General features: G+C 39.4%; 1 protein-coding gene across 13 annotated transcripts in view; it reads right to left on the reverse strand.

Moving 5' to 3' along the window:
• Positions 1-16,586, reverse strand: part of cadpsb (Ca2+-dependent activator protein for secretion b) — a 172,671-nt gene extending 156,085 nt beyond the window's left edge. For all 13 annotated transcript variants that reach the window (XM_062997880.1, XM_062997877.1, XM_062997875.1 and 10 more), the window contains exon 1: positions 16,112-16,586. In XM_062997880.1, coding sequence (XP_062853950.1) covers positions 16,112-16,450 — 339 coding nt within the window. In that variant the 5' untranslated portion in view covers positions 16,451-16,586. The remainder of the gene's footprint in view (positions 1-16,111) is intronic.
• Between the last annotated feature and the right edge of the window lie 5,640 nt (positions 16,587-22,226).

Genomic DNA, 22,226 nt, shown 5'->3' on the forward strand with positions numbered 1-22,226 from the left:
TTTAGTTTTTCATGTTCTTAATTTACTTTATCTCTCTTTTAATAAGATATAGATCTATTAAGATGTGTTACCTATACACCAATTAGGCATAACATTATGACCACCTCCTTGTTTCTACACTCACTGTCCATTTTATCAGGAGACATCAGCCCCGGTTCTGGACTGCGTTGATTGGGGGGGGAGCAATGTCCACCTCAGCACCCCCATAGCACCGGCCCGGCATGTTTTACTTTAGTTTCGCCCTAAGCCAATGGTTTGGGGGACAGTGAGAAAATCTGGGGGGCGGTACCCCCCAGCCCCACCCTAGCGCCGGCCCTGACTGACATGGTGGTGGTGTGTTAGTGTGTGTTGTGCTGGTATGAGTGGATAAGACACAGCAGTGCTAATGGAGTTTTAAAACACCTCACTGTCACTGCTGGACTGAGAATAGTCCACCAACCAAAAATATCCAGCCAACAGCGCCCCATGGGCAGCATCCTGTGACCACTGATGAAGGTCTAAAAGATGACCAACTCAAACAGCAGCAATAGATGAGTGATCGTCTCTGACAAAGTTCTAAATTTGCACTCTATTAGTACTGCTCTGTAGCCTTGATGTTTTAAAATCTTTATTTTAAAGTCTGTAATTTTATGTTTCATGGACTCATGTTGCACTTACTTTTTTTAAGCTATTTTAAAATATATTTTTTTAGTTTTTAATGTTCTTAATTTTTTAAAGCACTTTATCTCTCTTGTTTTAATGTCGTGTTTTTTTAATTGTAACTAAATGTTTGCAAAAAGTCTTTCTGAGGTTCTAGATCTCACTAATGTTTTAATGCTTTTCATTTTTTTACCTCATGTAAAGCACTTTGAATTGCCAATATGTATAAAAAGGTGCTATACAAATAACCTTGCCTTGCCTTTAAAATGATTTTTTTGTTTTGTTTTCAGGTGATTGGATGGACTAAGCTATAAAAAGCTGTACCAGAAACTAGCTGCTGCTTCTAAAATAAGTATGTGTTTGATTTTATATAAGATCAAATGGCACATGAACGCTTCAGGAGAAAAAATAAGGATTTGAATCATATGCCTTAGCACTCTGAGCTTAATAAGTGGTGACAGCGGATATAATAATGACATCACTGTAAATAAAGCCTTTTCTTATCCTGCAAAATGCAGACTAAAGTTCCAATCAAAATATATGTCAGCATCATCTGCTTCTTTATTTCCTTTGCCATTAAGGGATCTTGAACGAAGAGCTGCACATGATTCAACCTTGAGGAACGAAGAAGGTCATGCAAGCTGTGTACCAGTTGGGCTGAAATGATAGAGGGGGAGGTGTTGCTTAATGGATACAGAAATGTGGAATAGGAAGAAGGAATTGATCGAGTTTACAGGATGATGTATGTGAATAAATGATCATATATAGAGAGGGAGAGTAAAAGCATTTGGTTTTTGGTCTAGAAAAAGGCAATCAGCTATCAGTGTATATTGATTCTGCAACATTGATTCTACAAACTCTTCCAAGCGCACAGCCCTCCTCCCCTATTTCTATTCATCAATTTCCATTAGACCCTTCATCTTCATGTGACAAAATTAGTTTTTTTGCTCTTGTTCTTTGAGTATAACCATTTATTATGAATATCTGAATAAGTCCACATTTTATTCTATTTTTAGTAAAAACAGATAGATGCTATATTAGACAAGATTCCCATGCCTAGAATTATGTACAGATCAATTTACATTTTCAGCATTTAGCAGACGCTTTTATCCAAAGCGACTTACAGTACTGTGACAGTATACAATCCAATCAATTGAGGGTTAAGGGCCTTGCTTAAGGGCCCAAAAGTGGCAACCTGGCAGTGGTGGGGCTTGAACCGGCAACCTTCTGATTACTAATCCAGTACCCTAACCACCAGGCTACAAATTTACCCTTGGTATTAACATATGATTCAAGTGTAAAGAAGAAGTTAAAATATGCTGGTGTGCTGTTGCTAGGATCCAGAGTTTGAATCCCTATCAGAGCTATTGGCCAGTTAGGCATCATGCAGAAATGATTGCCTATGTCTGGAAGTGAGGGTGGTTGAGTCCTCGCAAAGGATTGGCATCCTGTCCAGGGGTGTATTACTGTATTGCACCTGGTGATACTAGGGAAACAGGACCAACCCCAACTATTAATGGTGTAAAATTTGTGGTGGTGAAATATGTTAGCCCACTACAGAGGTACGTTTGATGGTCGGGTGTCAGCACAGTCATGACTGTCTGTGTCGGAGAGGAGGGTGGCCAAACATTCTTGTCATTGGGAGGTACACTTGTCAGTGTGCTCTCAGTGCTGGTCCCAGGCCCAGATAAAAATAAAGAGGGTTGTGTCAAGAAGAGCACCGGGCATAAAAACCTAAATCAGGTATGCGGATGAGATTGATTTACTGTGGCGAATCCTAAGTACAGGAGCAGCCGAAAGAATTGAAATGAAAAGAAAATACAACAGTTTAGGATCTAGTATTGGTGTACACTGGAATTACAGGATAAAATTAACATTCCTGGCCTAATTCCAAAGATTTAAAGAGGTTTCTAGCAATCTAGGGTTACATTATATCAGCACATTCTGTTCTTCAACATAATGGAATTTCTTATTTCATAATGTGGAGCTAAATAGGGCATAACGATGGCACAACTTGGCCTCTGATAACTGCCTGTGTGGAATTTTTGGACATGTTTTTTAAGTCTGCATGTGTTCTGATCTATGTCAAAGGTGAATTTCTGACTATTACTGAGTGTACTTACACTACTGTTACAATTACTATGTTTCAAGGCTATGACCAATTTGACATTTTATAGTTTTATTTATCTGCATATATACTTGATAGTCAACATCTTATCAAGTCAACGACTTGCAGAAAGTCTAATAAAGGTATACCTCCTGGTTTCTACACTCACTGTCCATTTTATTAGCTCCACTTACCATATAGAAGCACTTTGTAGTTCTACAATAACTGACTGTAGTCCATCTATTTCTCTACATACTTTTTAGCCTGCTTTTACCCTGTTCTTCAATGGTCAGGACCCCCACAGGACCACCAAAGAGTAGGTATTATTTAGGTGGTGGATCATTCTCAGCACTGCAGTGACACTGACATGGTGGTGGTGTGTTAGTGTGAGTTGTGCTGGTATGAGTGGATCAGACAGCAGCACTGCTGGAGTTTTTAAATACCGTGTCCAGTCACTGTCCACTCTATTAGACACTCCTACCTAGTTGGTCCACCTTGTAGATGTAAAGTCAGAGACGATCGCTCATCTATTGCTGCTGTTTGAGTTGGTCATCTTCTAGACCTTCATCAGTGGTCAGAGGACGCTGCACACTGGGCGCTCTTGGGTGGATATTTTTGGTTGGTAGACTATTCTCAGTCCAGCAGTGACAGTGAGGTGTTTAAAAGCTTCATCAGCATTGCTGTGTCTTATCCACTCATACCAGCACAACACACACTAACACACCACCACCATGTCAGTGTCACTGCAGTGCTGAAAATGATCCACCACCTAAATAATACCTACTCTGTGGTGGTCCTGTGGGGGTCATGACCATTGAAGAACAGGGTAAAAGCAGGCTAAAAAGTATGTAGAGAAACAGATGGACTACAGTCAGGTGGTTTTAATGTTATGGCTGATCGGTGTATAGCTATTTCGATCTATAAAATTGATACTGTTGTTAGGATACTACACAGCATGTGAAGCAGAAAGCAACAACTGGCAGTAAATTCATTTCAAGAGTTTCAAGAGTTTAAAATGTCTACAATTTCCAGCGTTTTATGTGTGTGAGTATAAAGCTGCTGGGTGTGTAGCTGCAGATTGGTTAATTAATGAAGCGTGACATTCCTGAAGGCCGCATATACTGTTCTTAAAAATTCTAATCAGTACTTATTGAATCTGTCCTTTGCCTGTGTAATCTGTCCTCACCTTTAATACCGCGAATTAAAATGCTACATATCAACCCTTCACAGAACACCATGTCCGCCCCCACACCCCTGTCTGTTCCTTTAGGTGCTTACTGATTAATTCCACTGCTCCTGTCATATTATATTAAAAAGTCATTCACCTCCAGATTCGCCTCCAGCCCCTCGTCTCTGCACACGAGTCCTGTTCCACACATTAACCCGCTCAGCCTCAATTAATTGGGTTTTACTGGGCTTTTTTTCTGCTTTATCCCATCGCTTCTCTTCCCAAATCTCTTGTTATCTGCCTTCTTTATCTGATATAAAATGGATGTTTGATCTTGTTGTTTTAGGTTACAAGTGTGGGTTTTATTAGTGAACTATTCGTTTCCTGTATTGAAGCTGATGAATGTCGTTCTTCACTTTATCTTTAGTATTTTTAGTGGTGAAAAGACATCAGCTGATATAGGAATGTCTACATAAACACACCTAAATAATAAATTATATATATATATATATATATATATATATATATATATATATATATATATATATATATATATATATATATATATATATATATATATATATATACTGTATATGTATATATATTTATCCTTACAGGCTGAACATTTTGAATTTAAAAACTATTGTTAGTCACAGTGGTTGCTTGTCACATTGCATTTGCAGTATTTCATAGCCAAGTGAACACAATACACCGACCAGGCATAACATTATGACCACTGACAGGTAAAGTAAATAACACTGATTATCTCTTCATCACGACACCTGTTAGTGGGTGGGATATATTAGGCAGCAAGTGAACATTTTATCCTCAAAGTTTACGTGTTAGAAGCAGGAAAAATGTGCAAGCGTAAGGATTTGAGCGAGTTTGACAAGGGCCAAATTGTGGTGGCTAGACGACTGGGTCAGAGCATCTCCAAAACTGCAGCTCTTGTGGGGTGTCTATCAAAAAAGGTCCAAGGAAGGAACAGTGGTAAACCAGCGACAGGGTCATGGGTGGCTAAGGCTCATTGATGCACGTGGGGAGCGAAGGCTGGCCCGTGTGGTCCGATCCAACAGACGAGCTACTGTAGCTCAGATTGCTGAAGAAGTTAATGCTGGTTCTGATAGAAAGGTGTCAAGACTGCATGCCTTCGACAGGTCAGGGCTGTTTTGGCAGCAAAATGGGGATCAACACAATATTAGGAAAGTGGTCATAATGTTATTCCTGATCAGTGTATATTTCATTTTTAAGGACAAAGATCATTTGTTTACATTTTCTCTGACTCACAGATATTCATATAAGGTGAATGTTTCTGTTTCCATACCATCATAAGAGAGAGATATTGATGAGAGAAATACATATGAATATACTGTAGTAAAACCACTGAACCACAACAATACAGTTATTAACCTTCTCATCTGTGTTATTTGTCTGTTTGGGGGTGGCTATCACACTCGTACTGGGAATGGATGTGACAATCAAACCTTATCATTTATTCATTCATTTTCTTATCCGTTTATGCAATTAGGATCGCGGGGGGTGCTGGAGCCTATCCCAGCTTTCCAATGGGCTCAAGGCACACATTAACACCCTGGAGAGGACGCCAGTCCATCGCAGGGCAGACACACATACACACACACATACCCATTCACCTATAGGGCAATTCAGTGTCTACAATTAACCTGACTGCATGTTTTTGGACTGTGGGAGGAAACCGGAGCTCCCGGAGTAAACCCACGCAGACACAAGGAGAACATGCAAACTCAGCACAGAAAGGACCCGGACCGCCCCGCCTGGGGATCGAACCCAGGACCTTCTTGCTGTGAGGCGACAGTGCTACCCACTAAGCCACCGTGCCACCCTCAAACCTAATCAATCAAACCCAAATCTAAAGTAAACCTTAAATTGAGAATTGATTTAACTACTTTCAAACATCTGTTTTAAATACAAAATGTAAATTAAAAACATTTTAACCTTTCATTTTAACCTTTCATTACTACAAAATGTAATCTGCATTAATTCCACGCTCTCAGTTTAACAAGTCATTAACAGTAAACAGTGCAGCCATGTGCCACATATTAAAGACAGAAGGAATCTGCTATCCTGACTAATCCACAGCTCCATTGTGTGACTGTTTCTCAGTGTAATACACATTTAACAGAAAATAAGTGTTAAACATCCATTCCTGCACTTCAGGCCTGAAACACATTCCAAAAAAAGTTGGGACAGTAAAGCATTTACCACTTTGTAATGTTGCCGTTCCTTTTCACCACACTTAAAAGACGTTTTGGCACTGAGGATACCAAGTGATTTAGTGTTTCAGCTTTTATTTTTTTGTGCATTTGTGCATGTAACTCTGTATTGTAGTGCTTGACAAAGGTTTGCCAAAGTAATCCCTTGCCCATGTGGTTATATCAGCTATTGCTGAGTGGCGGTTCTTGATGCAGTGCCATATGAGGGATCAAAGATCACGGACGTTCAGCTTAAGCACTAAAATTCCTTCATTCTTTGAATCGTTTAATGATATTATGCACTGTAGAGGGAAAAACATGCAAATCCCTTCCAATCTTTCTTTGAGGTACATTGTTTTTAAACATCTCAATAATTTTATCATGCATTTGTTGACAAACTGGAGATCCTCTGATCATCTTTGCTCATCCAAGACTCAGCCTTTCCTGGATGCTGCTTTTGTACCAAACCATGATTACAATCACCTGTTTGGATTCACATCATTATTTAGTTTTTTCACCTCATTACTAGCCCTAAATTCCCCCGTCCCAACTTTTTTAATGTTATGGCTGATCGGTGTATACACTCACTCTATAAAATACATTTCCCATCACTGTATTTTGGTATTTTTTCCCTTTTTTCTCACTTTCACCTCTGTGTGATTACTTAATGTCTCCAGTTTCATGATCAGCCTTGACATATTGATTTTTTGAGACTGTATACATATGGCAAAGGGCTAAGCTTTCACATGCTCATCTAAACACGCGCTCACACACACACCTCGATAAAAAGGATCTCGAGGGAAAATCATGGCAGAATGCGAGTGAATTTGCTGGACTGGCTATTGGATTACATTCACACACTCTCAGCCCATCACACAATGCTGCTCTGATTTGCATCCCCAGCTGAAGGACGAGGTAATCATGTGAAGCGCAGCGTTACTCTGGATTCTGACTGCAGAAGAAAGAGGTGAAGCCAATATCATCACAAGCCATTTAACAAACAGTCAGAAATCCAGAGCCGAGGTTTATTCCTCATTTACCCAGAGATTTGATGTTTAAATCGTCTCAGCCTCATACACAGAATCACTGCAGCACAAGAATCAGCAGGAGATATCTTGTCTCCCTTTTCTATTTTTTTTTATTATGGAGGCTTAATTTAATTAGTTAGCTGTTCTCTTATGAGTTTGTTTGCCCTGTTACAGAAATAGATTGGGTAAAAATGGCAGCATCTATTAAAAATGGCTAAAATAGCTATAATAATTTATTTATTTCCTAAATATAGCTTAGAAATCTGTTTATCTTGCAGTACATTCATTATTATTAGTCAGTAATAAGCGGTTATAGAAACAGATTCATTAAATTTCAGATTTTTGTGTTCATTACAGAAATAAAAAGCAAATCGCAGACCCTAAGAGGCAAGGGTGCATCTGCAAACAAGCAGCTCCAGCTATGTTGTAGTATGTCAGATGCACTGATTATGCACACACTATTATTGAGGAAACATAGAGGTATATTAAGTTATTTAGTTTGATAGAAGCAAAAATGTGTTTATAGTTGTATTGTTTTAAGGTTTTTCTTATATTTAAACTGTTTCAAGGTGTTAAATAAGTAAGTAAAGACACAAAGTAGGTACAATAATAATTCACTCCTCCTACTAGCATAGTTTGGGAGTAAAACCCATTAGGGTATGCGGACAACATACTCCAAACATACCATAACCTGAGGTAAGGATTAAACCCATGTATCAAAACCTACAAATTCTGGGCACCCTACTACCTGTCAGCTGAGTGTGATAATGAAAAGTACATTTCTATGCATTTATGCATGTTATTATAATGTAATATATTGACCAGCCCATTTTAGAATACATTATTAATATCACTGAGGTGATTTAGGCAACACTTGCTTACAATTTGTCATTTTGTCATCCATGATAAAAATAACATTCCAAACTGGTTTGAGTTAAATATCATTCAGTTTAATTTTAAATCCTCATATTTTAGTGGGCTTCTAATTCTTTACTGAATTAAAAATTTAACTGAATTAAAAAGTACTTTTTATTTAGCACATGAGGTAAAAATGGTGTCCTTCATGGTGACGATTCACACAATGACTGACTGCAATGACTTAACTGCACTTTAGGGACCCCATTCACTCTTGTCTATTTAATTTATTTCTATGAGCCAAATATCACCAGTTTTGGAAAACTAAACATAACCAAATAAAAGCAGGAAAATACCTGCTCTGTGGGGGTCCTGACCATTAAAGAACAGGGTGAAAGCAGGCTAAAACGGTATGTAGAGAAACAGATGGACTACAGACAGTAATTGTAGAACTACAAAGTGCTTCTAAATGGTAAGTGGAGCTGATAAAATGGATAGTGTGTGTAGAAACAAGGAGGTGGTTTTATTGTTATATATAAAAATTGCTTTCATTTTAATTGACAGCATGTATCAGCAATAATAAATAAAAAAGTACAATGCTATGTAGAACAGCAAAATGTGCCAAGTAACAGAATTCAAAAGGGCCACAAAACTGGACACTATGTATTAATATTTTAAAGGGACAATCATGACAACATATGGACAAAAATCAATTAACCTTTAAATGAAACAGGTAATTCATGTAATTATGTAATCAAACAGTCATGTGCCAGCAGTGCAATGCATAAACCCAAACAGACACAGCAAGTCAAGAGTTTCAGGTAATGTTAAATCAAACATCAGAATTTGGGGGAAATGTGCATGGGTTTTGGTGCCAATTCGAATAGTTTGAGTATTTCAGAAACTGCTGATCTCCTTAGATTTTCAGGCACAACAGTCTCAAGAGCTTATGTTAAATATTGTGAAGAGCAAAAACCATTCAGTAAGCGACTGTCTGCTGGGTAAAAACACCTTGTTGATAAGAATGCTCAGAGGAAAACTGCCAGACTGGTTCAAACTGACAGGAAGTCTAAAGCAAATCAAATGCACTTGTTAAACCTTGGATAGACTAGAACATATCTAGACATAACAGTATCTAGAACATATCATTTTCTATCAATTTCTGCATAGCAAGGCAGAAATCATGATACATTATATGAGGTCATGTTTTTTTTAAATCTATAACTGTCCAGTTTTAGTTAGCATGTGGTCACTTTAGCCTCAGATTCCTCTCACTCCCCGAGTGAAAGCAGATGTGGTGTGGTCTTTTGCTTTTGTAGACCAGATGCTATAGCCTTCCTGTCAACAGAAACCAGTCTGTCCATTCTGCTCAGACCTCTTTAATCAATGAGGCATTTCCACATTCAGGACTGCCACTCACTGGATGTTTTTCTCTGTACCACTCATTCCTAAAAATTTAAAAGTGATGGATATGGTATTTATTGTACTGTTGTTTATCTGCACTGTCTATTGTACTGTCTTGCACTTTTTGCTCTATGTTGCACCTCTATGTTTCAGTATGTACTGAAATGACAATAAAGCCTCTCTTGAACTCTTAAACTCTCTTGCTACAGTATTAGGACCTCTTCTTTAATGACTTTATGGTCAGCTGAAATCTTTTACATCTGAATGGATTAATGTTTGGAGGACATGAAAAGGACCTGAACGGCTGCCTCCAACCCATGCATTTCTGTTGCCAACTGTTACGTACAGTGAATAATCCATAATAATATAGGCAGCCATCTGTTGGAAATCAATAGGCTTAATTTGTGGTTTGCATTATCATATAAAAAACAAAACAAATGGGGCAGTTTTACAGGATTAGGTGCACCCTGTGGTCCAAGGACATCCCATTCACACTGAAAAATAGTTCTTACATACTGCTGACTTTTACAAACAACAACTAATTGCAGACATTAGTGGAAGCCACTAATGACTAATGGTAATGTTTATGTATAAAACAATATACTTATACCAACCATCCCCTAATGGAAGTTGATTAGGCCAAAGATAAGTCCAAAAAAAGCAGCAAAGAAATATGCAATGATGAGCCAAGGTACAACAGTCAGGTAACATCCCCACTTTGAAGTATAGTGGTGGTAGTAGTATCTCATAATGTGAATGCTTTTTAGTATCATAAGCCAGCAACCAGGCAAGCAATGGTACCAGAACAGAGAGCGCGGATGACAAAAAACCCTGCTCTCTTCAATTAGTAAGCTTAAACTGATAGGGAAGCTTGTCTTTTAGCAAGACAATGACCCCAAACTCACTGCTAACCTATTCTTTATGCGATACACTTATCTGTGGTGCAGCCTCAGAATTGCAGTAAGCAATCACTCTTTAACAAAACATGAAAATTCTGTGTGAATTGAGTGTGAACTGACCAAAATCATTTTGTAACATTATGCAAATTGACATTTTCAAAAGACTGCTGGCTGTAATATTTGCCTCAACCAGAAACAAAACCAAAAAAGCTTTCTTCTTGTGCAGTGCGTACACAACATATCTGGTGTAGACTGCAAGATTAGTAACTGGCTATTTTAGTGTAATACATATATAAAAAATAAATCATATTAAACCAAATACTGCAGTGACTATAATCATCATGTTTCCTCAAACTGTTAAATGCGGTTGTAAATTGTAAATAATCAACCTCAATCAATAAGTTGAGGAATTAGATGGGAGCTGAAGTGCACCCATGCAAAAGCAGGACCAGATCCAAGAGTTGTAACAGTATGAAACACTGCAGCATACTGGGATCAATAGCCTGAAGCTTTACATAATGACTGATGGCTCTAGAGAAATGAAAAAGAAAAAACTTGACATCAGCTTGATAAGAAACAGCCTCTCTCTCTCTCTCTCTGTGTGTATATATGCACAGAAGGGTCTGGCTCTAGCTTAGTATCGTATAACTTCATACTAAATCTGACTCTTTATATGAAGGATGGGTAAGGGGGGCAATTTGACAAGAGGATTTACAAGGAAAACAGATGCAAATGTTCTGAGAGATCATACAGATGTAAGGAGGAGGAGAACAGAAAAAAAACCTCAATTTTACACAACGATTTCACCTTGAACATAAAACCCTTGGTTTATGGGAGGCATGGCAGCTATAGCTAAAACATATTAAATTGAATATTAATACAAATTCAGTTTGTATTTAATTTAAAAGCTTAATTCTAAGCTTGATACTTTTAGCCTTAACACAGTACATGGGAATAAACAAGTTTCTATACAGTTGTGCAATGCCCACAAAAAATGGTGTTTATTTTTTAGTAATATAAACATATAAAGATATACTTAAATGAAGGTGACTAGTCTATGTCTAGCTAGCATCATAAATGCAGGTTGAAATGAGATCAAAGTGCACTTAGTAGTATAATCCATTAATTTATTTCAAAGACTGTTTCTCAAACTATGGACAGTAAATGCAAATGTACCCTGAACAAAGTGCCAGTCTAATGCAGGGCATCACACACTTAGTCATTCACACCTAGGGGCAACATAGAGTCTTTAATATTACTACTGGAATAGTGGAAGGTGAAAGGAAAGGGAATACTAGGAGTAAATCAAGGTGGACACATGAAGAACAAGACAGACAGTGAGACTGTGAGCTGTCCAGTGTAGTAGTTGTAGAAATAGGCTACTACTACTGTTACTACTACTGCAACTAGTACTAGTACTACTACTAGTAGTAGTAGTAATAGGAGTAGTAATAGGAGTAGTAGCCTTTTTCAACAACTACTACAATGGACAGCTCACAGTAGTAGTGGTAGTAATAGTAGTAGTAGCCTATTTCAACAAGACAGTATTAGTGGTACTACTAATACTAGTAATCATCTTCATCATCATCTTTGTAGGGCCAGTTATGTATAAAAATCTGTTAAATTGGACCGCTTCTACCAAATCTTTTGAAGTTCTATTACAATAACTCATATCACATTGGTGTCAGATAAGCTGTTGTATCCCACAAGTCAATTATTTTGTGGCACCTGTTTACCAGAAACTGTACTGGTACCAAAATCATCATCCTAAACAAAATGAAATATATTTTTTTAATTTTAGTTTTAGTTGAATAATGCTAGGTTGAGGAGGCACACATGGTGACTGAGTAAATGTTTGTGTTTGATGACCTTCTGTGGATTGCAGCATTGTCCAGTGTTTTTCCGCACAGTAAATATGATTAAATGAATACATGAAGACATAAGATTAGTTCAAATTTTCCCCAACAAATATAAAGCACAAGAATGCTTTAATCATAAACATCTATTTTAACTAATGACCTAGTTTACTTGAATTCATGCTACATTTTTGCGAATCAAGTCCAGATTTCTTACGTCTTTCTACAGAAACACTGCACACTCTGACATCCGAGACACGAAGTAATTGTGATGAATGAATGAATGAAAGATTTAGCTTAAAGTGCCAAAGTACTTAATAATTTGCATACTACCGTACTCAACAGTATGCCAAATTAAAACGCCACATTTAACGTGCGAGGTAGAGCGTGTGGTTTACTATTCTAGCTTTCAGCGTACTACGCTAGTATGCGAGTTCGGACTTCGGATAAACGAATCTTGCTGCCGCGGGAGCGCGCATCCACGGGTTGGTCACGTGATCGTCCTACGGCAATGACAGCGCTGTATTTGGAGAATGATTACTTACTGTGTGTGTGTGTGTGTGTGTGTGTGTGTATGTACATGTATATATTTATAGTTTTATATATCTTATGTATATTAATTCACATGCATATGTATGTGTATATTGTATAGAATAAAATTGTATAGACAGAATGCCTTTATTTGTCATATATACATATACAGATGTACAGTACAACGAAATTCTTTCTTCACATATCCCAACTTGTTTGGAAGCTGTCATTGTATGGCAATTGTCAGCGCCCCTAGATCAGAGAGGGTTAAGGGCCTTGCTCAAGGGCCCAACAGTGGCTGCATGGCAGAACTCTCAACCTTTCAGTTGATAGCCTAAAGCTCTACCCACTAGGCTACCACTGTCCATATGTATTTATGTATTAAATATTGTATACATGATTATGTATGTGTATATATGTTTATGTATGTATGTATGTCTATATATATATATATATATATATACAGTGTATCACAAAAGTGAGTACACCCCTCACATTTCTGCAGATATTTAAGTATATCTTTTCATGGGACAACACTGACAAAATGACACTTTGACACAATGAAAAGTAGTCTGTGTGCAGCTTATATAACAGTGTAAATTTATTCTTCCCTCAAAATAACTCAATATACAGCCATTAATGTCTAAACCACCGGCAACAAAAGTGAGTACACCCCTAAGAGACTACACCCCTAAATGTCCAAATTGAGCACTGCTTGTCATTTTCCCTCCAAAATGTCATGTGACTTGTTAGTGTTACTAGGTCTCAGGTGTGCATAGGGAGCAGGTGTGTTCAATTTGGTAGTACAGCTCTCACACTCTCTCATACTGGTCACTGAAAGTTCCAACATGGCACCTCATGGCAAAGAACTCTCTGAGGATCTTAAAAGACGAATTGTTGCGCTACATGAAAATGGCCAAGGCTACAAGAAGACTGCCAACACCCTGAAACTGAGCTGCAGCACAGTGGCCAAGATCATCCAGCGTTTTAAAAGAGCAGGGTCCACTCAGAACAGACCTCGCGTTGGTCGTCCAAAGAAGCTGAGTGCACGTGCTCAGCGTCACATCCAACTGCTGTCTTTGAAAGATAGGCGCAGGAGTGCTGTCAGCATTGCTGCAGAGATTGAAAAGGTGGGGGGTCAGCCTGTCAGTGCTCAGACCATACGCCGCACACTACATCAAATTGGTCTGCATGGCTGTCACCCCAGAAGGAAGCCTCTTCTGAAGTCTCTACACAAGAAAGCCCGCAAACAGTTTGCTGAAGACATGTCAACAAAGGACATGGATTACTGGAACCATGTCCTATGGTCTGATGAGACCAAGATTAATTTGTTTGGTTCAGATGGTCTCAAGCATGTGTGGCGGCAATCAGGTGAGGAGTACAAAGATAAGTGTGTCATGCCTACAGTCAAGCATGGTGGTGGGAATGCCATGGTCTGGGGCTGCATGAGTGCAGCAGGTGTTGGGGAGTTACATTTCATTGAGGGACACATGAACTCCAATATGTACTGTGAAATACTGAAGCAGAGCATGATCCCCTACTCCGGAAACTGGGTCGCAGGGCAGTGTTCCAGCATGATAATGACCCCAAACACACCTCTAAGACGACCACTGCTTTATTGAAGAGGCTGAGGGTAAAGGTGATGGACTGGCCAAGCATGTCTCCAGACCTAAACCCAATAGAACATCTTTGGGGCATCCTCAAGCGGAAGGTGGAGGAGCGCAAAGTCTCGAATATCCGCCAGCTCCATGATGTCGTCATGGAGGAGTGGAAAAGCATTCCAGTGGCAACCTGTGAAGCTCTGGTAAACTCCATGCCCAGGAGAGTTAAGGCAGTTCTGGGAAATAATGCTGGCCACACAAAATATTGACACTTTAGGAACTTTCACTAAGGGGTGTACTCACTTTTGTTGCCAGTGGTTTAGACATTAATGGCTGTATATTGAGTTATTTTGAGGGAAGAATAAATTTACACTGTTATATAAGCTGCACACAGACTACTTTTCATTGTGTCAAAGTGTCATTTTGTCAGTGTTGTCCCATGAAAAGATATACTTAAATATCTGCAGAAATGTGAGGGGTGTACTCACTTTTGTGATACACTGTATATATATATATATGTATATATATATGCACATACATGGTTATACTAGCCCATCTCAAGGTGCAATAATACTTGTCACTTTATTATTATTATCTAATATATAATATCTATTTAATTTCTAATTTCAAATTTATACTTGAAACGTTATACTTGAAACTGTACTATATTTGAAACGTTATACTTCAAACTGTAATTTCAACGGTATACTTGAAACTGCACCATTCAATCATTTACATATTTACACATTTGTTTTGTCTATTTATTTATTCATTTACTCATCCATTCATGCAGCCTCACTAGTGGTGTTGACTTTACGGCTATCCAATATATGTAAAATACAGGTACCTTGAAGGTCTTTATTGTGTATGTTCAGTTTCTGTGTCTGTACTGTTATCTGTACACCTGTGGTGGTTCTAGACCATGTGAGGTTGGGGGGGGGCAGACAGAGGCCAGAGGCTATGTTAGAGGGGCCAATTACTTTCTGCCCAAATGTGCATTGTGGGCATTAAGAGGAAACAGTTGATATTCAATAGAATTCAACATTTTATTTATGCAGTTTTCAGTCTACATTTTCTTAAATTTGATGTAAACAGATCAACAAAGAATCACCATTCCAGGCATTTGCTCTGCTTAAATGTCATTTATTCAGTCCTTTTCTTTTTCATATTCAATTTGAGTTACATATACTGTATTCCTAGGGGGGCCATAGGGGGGGCCAAGCTGCTTGTCACAGGGGCACAAGCCCCCGCTAACCCCCCCCAGGACCGCCAATGCTGTACACTGTTTTATTAATGTTATTTTGCATTACAGTGTGTACTTTCATTGCTGTATAATGCTACTGGTGCTTTAATTTCGACCGGGATTAATTAAGTATCTATCTATCTATCTATCTATCTATCTATCTATCTATCTATCTATCTATCTATCTATCTATCTAGTTAGAAAATTGGATTACAGAAATCTTCGAGGTTTTTATGGTTTTGGAGCGTTTAAAACCCAAGTTGCAAAACCTTCTTGCAGTCCCGATGGTCCTTGTGTTCACACACCTCCCCCTACTTGTCCCACAAAAAACAGCGCACTATGGTGACCTCATAGATTTATTACTTATAGTAATAGTGAAGAGCTGCTTCATATAGAACGTTATAACTGGAGCCTTATTAGAAAAAAACATAGTGCCAGCATACAGAGCACTACAGGATCATTATAGGGTGGGTAGAAATGTAACAATCAAAGCGCATCTCTGTCAAGGTGAGACGCAAACAGGCAACAAGATGCACCTCTGATTTTTACCTTGAGCTGCCTCCTCGCCATGTCGGTCGGCTGCTTGGCATTAAACGGGTAGGCGACGCATCGCATGACGAACACGTAGAGCTGGAGGCGCTTCTTGCGCTCCTCTTCCTCCCGCTGTAGCTTCTCAGCATCCTCCTTGTCGTGCTCACTAGCGGCGGACGGACTCGGGCTGCTGGGGCGGGCGCTGCTGCCGCGGCTCCCGGGCTGCAGGCGTTCGGAACTCTCGTTGCCTCTGTTCGGAGACACACGCGATCCTCCGGACTGCGGGGCCCGCGCCTCTTTGCTCTCCTCCTCTACTATCCCGTCCGATTCCTCCTCGCTGGATGACGGATCCAACATCTTTTAGTTTCGACTTAGAGATGCGACTACTGAGGAAGACTAGACCCGACTAAAAGGTGCGCCTCAGCGAGCTCGGTTTGATCGCACCTGCGTTTGCGAGCGGTCGAGCGTTATTTGTCGGCAGCGTCCCAGCGAAAAGGCGGCGGACGCCGGATGAGCCAGACACCGCAATCTCTCCGCACGGCCGGTGCGACGCTGATGCTGACGCGTACCCAGCCGGAGCTTCGGTTGGCCAATCACGGAGGGGAGAGAGAAGGAGGTGAAAGGGACGCATGGTAAAGGAGGGGGCGCGCAGGCGGGGCAGAGCTTAACAGCATCTCTCTCAATGAAGCGCAAAAGCCACGGCGGCCACTTCCTGCCCAACAGCTGTCCATGGTGCTCAATCTGCTGTCCACGGGCCTGAAGATAGATTGAATTAAGCCAATTTAGCCATATCTATATGTGTATCAATATACTTAAGAACACATATATACATCGATCAACCATAACATTAAAACCACCTCCTTGTTTCTACACTTGCTGTCCATTGTATCAGCTCCACTTCCCATATAGAAGCACTTTGTAGTTCTACAATTACTAACTGTAGTCCATCTGTTTCTCTGCATACTTTTTAAACCTGCTTTCACCTTGTTCTTTAAAGGTATCATTTGGGTGGTGGATCATTCTCAGCACTGCAGTGACATTGACATGGTGGTGGTGTGTTAGTGTGTGTTGTGCTGGTAAGAGTGGATAAAACACCTCACTGTCACTGCTGGACTGAGAATAGTCCACCAACCAAAAACTTCCAGCCAACAGCGCCCCGTGGGCAGCATCATGTGACCACTGTTGAAGGTCTAGAAGATGGCCAACTCAAACAGCAGCAATAGATGTACGATCGTCTCTGACTTTACATCTACAAGGTGGACCAACTAGGTAGGAGGGTCTAACAGAGTGGACAGTGAGTGGACACAGTATTTAAAAACTCCAGCAGCACTGCTGTGTCTGATCCACTCATACCAGCACAACACACACTAACACACCACCACCATGTCAGTGTCACTGCAGTGCTGAGAATGATCCACCACCCAAATAATACCTGCACTGTAGTGGTCCTGCTCTGTAGTGGAGAGTACTGATGATTGAGGAACAGCTAACAAAGCATGCAGAGAAACAGATGGACTACAGTCAGTAATTGTAGAACTACAATGTGCAGTGAGTGTAGAAACAAAGAGGTGGTTTTAATGTTATGGCTGATCGGTGTACATGTATATAGACATACATTCATGGCTACATGTAGGGCCCTCAGTCCTTAGCATCACCCGCTGTCCCCGAATGCTGGAGTTGTGGAGCCTAATGGCCCTGGGGACAAATTACCTTTTTAGTCTGTCCGTGGAGTAGCTCAGTGACTGAATGTACTGTTCGTTAACCTAACGCTACTGTCCACAGAGCTGAACCAACTCTTCTTGATGGTAAATTTTCCTCCAATAAAGGAAAATCTGTCCATGGTGCTGAAACAGGACTCTGCTAAATGGACTCAAGGGTAACAAGGAGAAAGTGTTTTATTTTTACACTGGTTTCCACTGTACATCATTTCCTGACAAGATCAGGACAGCAGGGATGATTTGCTTTGCGAACCTGCTATTTGAATGTATGTTACAATGTGTGTGACAATCTAGTGAGCCTTGTATTTTTTCAGTCACCTCTATCACACAGTGCTGCCTTCAAGGTCAACACAGAATAAAAACTTGTATGACTGTGTTACACGTTTATGTTCCATACACGAAAAGCATTAAAGTTTCATATTTTCCCTGTAGAGTAAGATTCTTTTCTATATCCACGATTTCCTCCTCCATCGCTAAACTGACATTCATAAAGGTCATTTAGAAGTTAATATGAGATGTAATTACTTACAGGGGCAGACAAGTTTGTTGGTACTCTTACATCTCATTGAAACTGCATTATTATCCTGGAAAGTGATGAAATTAAAAGCTATTTTCCCATGTAGCCTATAAATACATGCCTTTGACATGTCACAGAGCAAAGCAAAGCAGGTGTGAAAAGAGATAAACCACGAATTATTCCATAATGATATTCTTCAATGACCTGGACAAATTATAAATAAATTGATTAGTAATATTTCAAACTAACTGTTTTCTTTAATTAGTATCACATGTCTTCATTCTAATCAGCCATGCAGCCTATTATAAATGGAGAAAAGTGGTCAATCTGCAGTTTGGTATCACCGTGTGCACCACGTTGAACTTGGACAATAGAAAGCAAGACTTGGACAAGAAAACATTGTCTGAGAAGATCAGAAAGAAAATTCTAGAGAGGCATGTTAAAAAGAAAGACTATAAAACCATTGATGTTCCTGTGACTACGGTTGTTGATATTATTAAGACTTTTAAGGTCAATGGATGCAAAGCCAGCCTCCCTGGATCCAGCTGCAAGAGGAAAATCAACCCAGATTGAACAGAAGGATAGTGAGAATGGTAAGTAAAGAACCAAGGAAACCTTACAAAAAATACAAGCTGAACTCCAATGTCAATTGTAAACAAGAACTTGTTCTTAATGACGTGCCTGGTTAAATTAAATGTTAAATAAAATAAGTCTGATTGCACCATCTGTCACCTTTTGAGTGGCAGTGGGCGCCTAGATGGAGTCCACTGTTGAAGAAAAGAAACATAAAATCCCACAATGCCGCAGCAGTAGAAACACACACTAGTGCACCAGAGCTGGGATTTCTAATACATCGTATTGAATCTTAGCTCTGCCATCCGGCTGGGCTGAGCGGCCACATGAACGATTGGCCTGCTGTTCATTTAGGGGTGGGGTGTTAAGTCGGATAGGGACTTCTCATAACTGATGCACTACGACCTCTGCTGGCAAAGAGGCGAGGAAATAGTGCGGATCAGGGTGTGTCTCTCCGTACACAATGCTGATTCGCATATATGTACTCGCCCAGTGTAGGTGACAAAATGCATACGGCTGCTGCCCACATGTCGGAGGGGGTTAGCTTTGTTCTCCTCAAATTAAAATGGGGGTCAGCAGTAGTGGAGAGGAAACGTGACACAATCAGGCAATTGGACGCGCTAATTGGAGTAAAAGGGGAGAAAATGCATAAACAATATATAAAAAAAACTCCACAATGCTTCTAGGTGAATGTTCTTTGGACAGATTTGAAAAAATGTAGCTTGTTGTTAGGACACATCAGCTTTATGTTTACAGACAAATAAATAAATAAAGCTGTCGAATAAAAGAACAACATACATTTCTTAATTTTTCCCATATGGCTTTCGCATCTCCTCCCCCTCAATTTCACTGCTTTCTCTCATCGCCACAGTCACTTTACACCTCTGCAAAATGTCAGGTTATAAATAGTTGTCTGGGCCTACATTCTGAAACACATAATTAATTGTCTTCCAAGGAAAAAGCACAAACACTTAGACTGTACATTAGTGATAAATGTACTTTTTATTTCATGACAGTGTAACAGAATGTATGAACACTCTAAGATGTTTGTTGTCAAAATAACAGTGATGTACTGACAATAAGCTGAAAGTTACTATGGTTACAATTTATGCAACATCCAACACAATACTTTATGTTTACTTTATTATTACAAAGTACAAAAATACTAATCTATATAGAGTGTAAAGTAAAATAAATAAAAATGTACTCTAGGCTACTTGTTTACGAGAACTTGATATTTTGCATAATTATGTGTAAACAAATGCACTAGACCAGCTTATACATCGAAAGACCTTCATGTTTTATTTTTTTACCAAACCACTATAATCAGCTTAATGTAATAACTGTAATACCAGACTAAAATATACACATTTAGCTTAAAACTATTATGGGTGATTTAATATTCATTATGCTGTGCAAATGCTATGTTAGCAATATACACCAGCCAGCCATAACATTAAAACCACCTCCTTGTTTCTACTCTCACTGTCCTTTTTATCAGCTCCACTTACTATATAGAAGCACTTTGTAGTTCTACAATTACTGACTGTAGTCCATCTGTTTCTCTGCATGCTTTGTTAGCCCCCTTTCATGCTGTTCTTCAATGATCAGGACTCTCACAGGACCACTACAGAGTAGGTATTATTTGGGTGGTGGATCATTCTCAGCACTACAGTGACACTGACATGGTGGTGGTGTGTTAGTGTGTGTTGTGCTGGTATGAGTGGATCAGACACAGCAGCGCTGCTGGAGTTTTTAAACACCTCACTGTCACTGCTGGACTGAGAATAGTCCACCAACCAAACCTATCCAGCCACAGCGCCCTGTAGGCAGCATCCTGTGACCACTGATGAAGGTCTAGAAGATGACCAACTAAAACAGCAGCAACAGATGAGCGATCGTCTCTGACTTTACATCTACAAGGTGGACCAACTAGGTAAGAGTGTCTAATAGAGTGGACAGTAAGTGGACATGATATTTAAAAACTCCAGCAACGCTGCTGTGTCTGATCCACTCATACCAGCACAACACACACTAACACACCACCACCGTGTCAGTGTCACTGCAGTGCTTAGAATCATCCACCACCTAAATAATACATGCTCTGTGGTGGTCCTGACCAGTGAAGAACAGGGTAAAAACAGGTTAAAAAAGTATGTAGAGAAATTGATTGTCAGTAATTGTAGAACTACAAAGTGCTTCTTTATGGTAAGTGGAGCTGATAAAATGGACAGTGAGTGTAGAAACAAGGAGGTGGTTTTAATGTTATGGCTGATCAGTGTACCTAAAGGCATAATCTTGTTAAGCTAGCTTTTCTCCTCACACACCCACAGGGGAAAAACAGGTATAAAGAAAATCATAGTTTTTCATTAGTTAAGTATTAAAAACTAACATAAATTTGATAATTTGGCACTACAAGCATGTACATTTGTGAAATTTACCATGTTGGTCCCTTTGTACAAAAGGTCAGATTTCCTTCAGTCTTTTCCAATAAAGAACATGTTTAGAGGCATTCGTTCACCAAATGAAAGAACAGCCAGTTCTGCACAGCTACAGATTGTGCTAAATAAAGAGCAAGCAATTGCTATCAGCAAAACTATGCTCTAAAAAGACTATAGTGGTGCTCTTAAAGACAATTAGCAGCATCACTAAAGGACAATTAGCAACCACTTCCCAGGGAGTTGAACAAGGCAAAATACATGGATTTTAACAGATATATTACAGTAGCAGAGGGTTTTACATTAGTTCAAAAACTGTAGAGAGATTCATGCCACAGTGTATAATATTCAGGTCTAGGGTGTTTTGCTTACTTTGGAGGTAAGCACCAGCACAATGTCAACTAAAGCCTGATAAAGGAGAAGCCATTTCATTCATCAAGACTGAGATTTCAGGAGGGATTGGAAGCATATGGCAAGCCAGACAACCTCCATATCAATGTCTAAGATATTGCTAATTAAATAATAATAATAATAATAAATTCAACTTCATAATACCCAAGGATGCTTTACATAGGAATCATAATCACAAACAAGTTCAAACAGAAACAGAAGAAGACGAGTGAAAGTGCTGAGTAAACAAGAATGGTTTAAGAAGAGATTTAAACTCAGCGAGAGAGGAAGAGAGACGAAGAGGGAGAGGAAGAGAGTTTCACAGTGTAGGGGCAGCAACACTAAATGATCTACCACCCATGGTGGTCAACCTAAACCTAGGAGACCAGCGTCAGACGACCTTAACCTAGGAGAAGGGGCATAGCAGTGTAAAAGATTAGCCAGATACAAGGGGGCCAGATCATGAAGTGCCTTAAAAGTGAGCACTAAAATTTGAT

The sequence above is a fragment of the Trichomycterus rosablanca genome, chromosome 6 (genome assembly GCF_030014385.1).
Source record: "Trichomycterus rosablanca isolate fTriRos1 chromosome 6, fTriRos1.hap1, whole genome shotgun sequence".
Classification (NCBI taxonomy): Eukaryota; Metazoa; Chordata; class Actinopteri; order Siluriformes; family Trichomycteridae; genus Trichomycterus; species Trichomycterus rosablanca.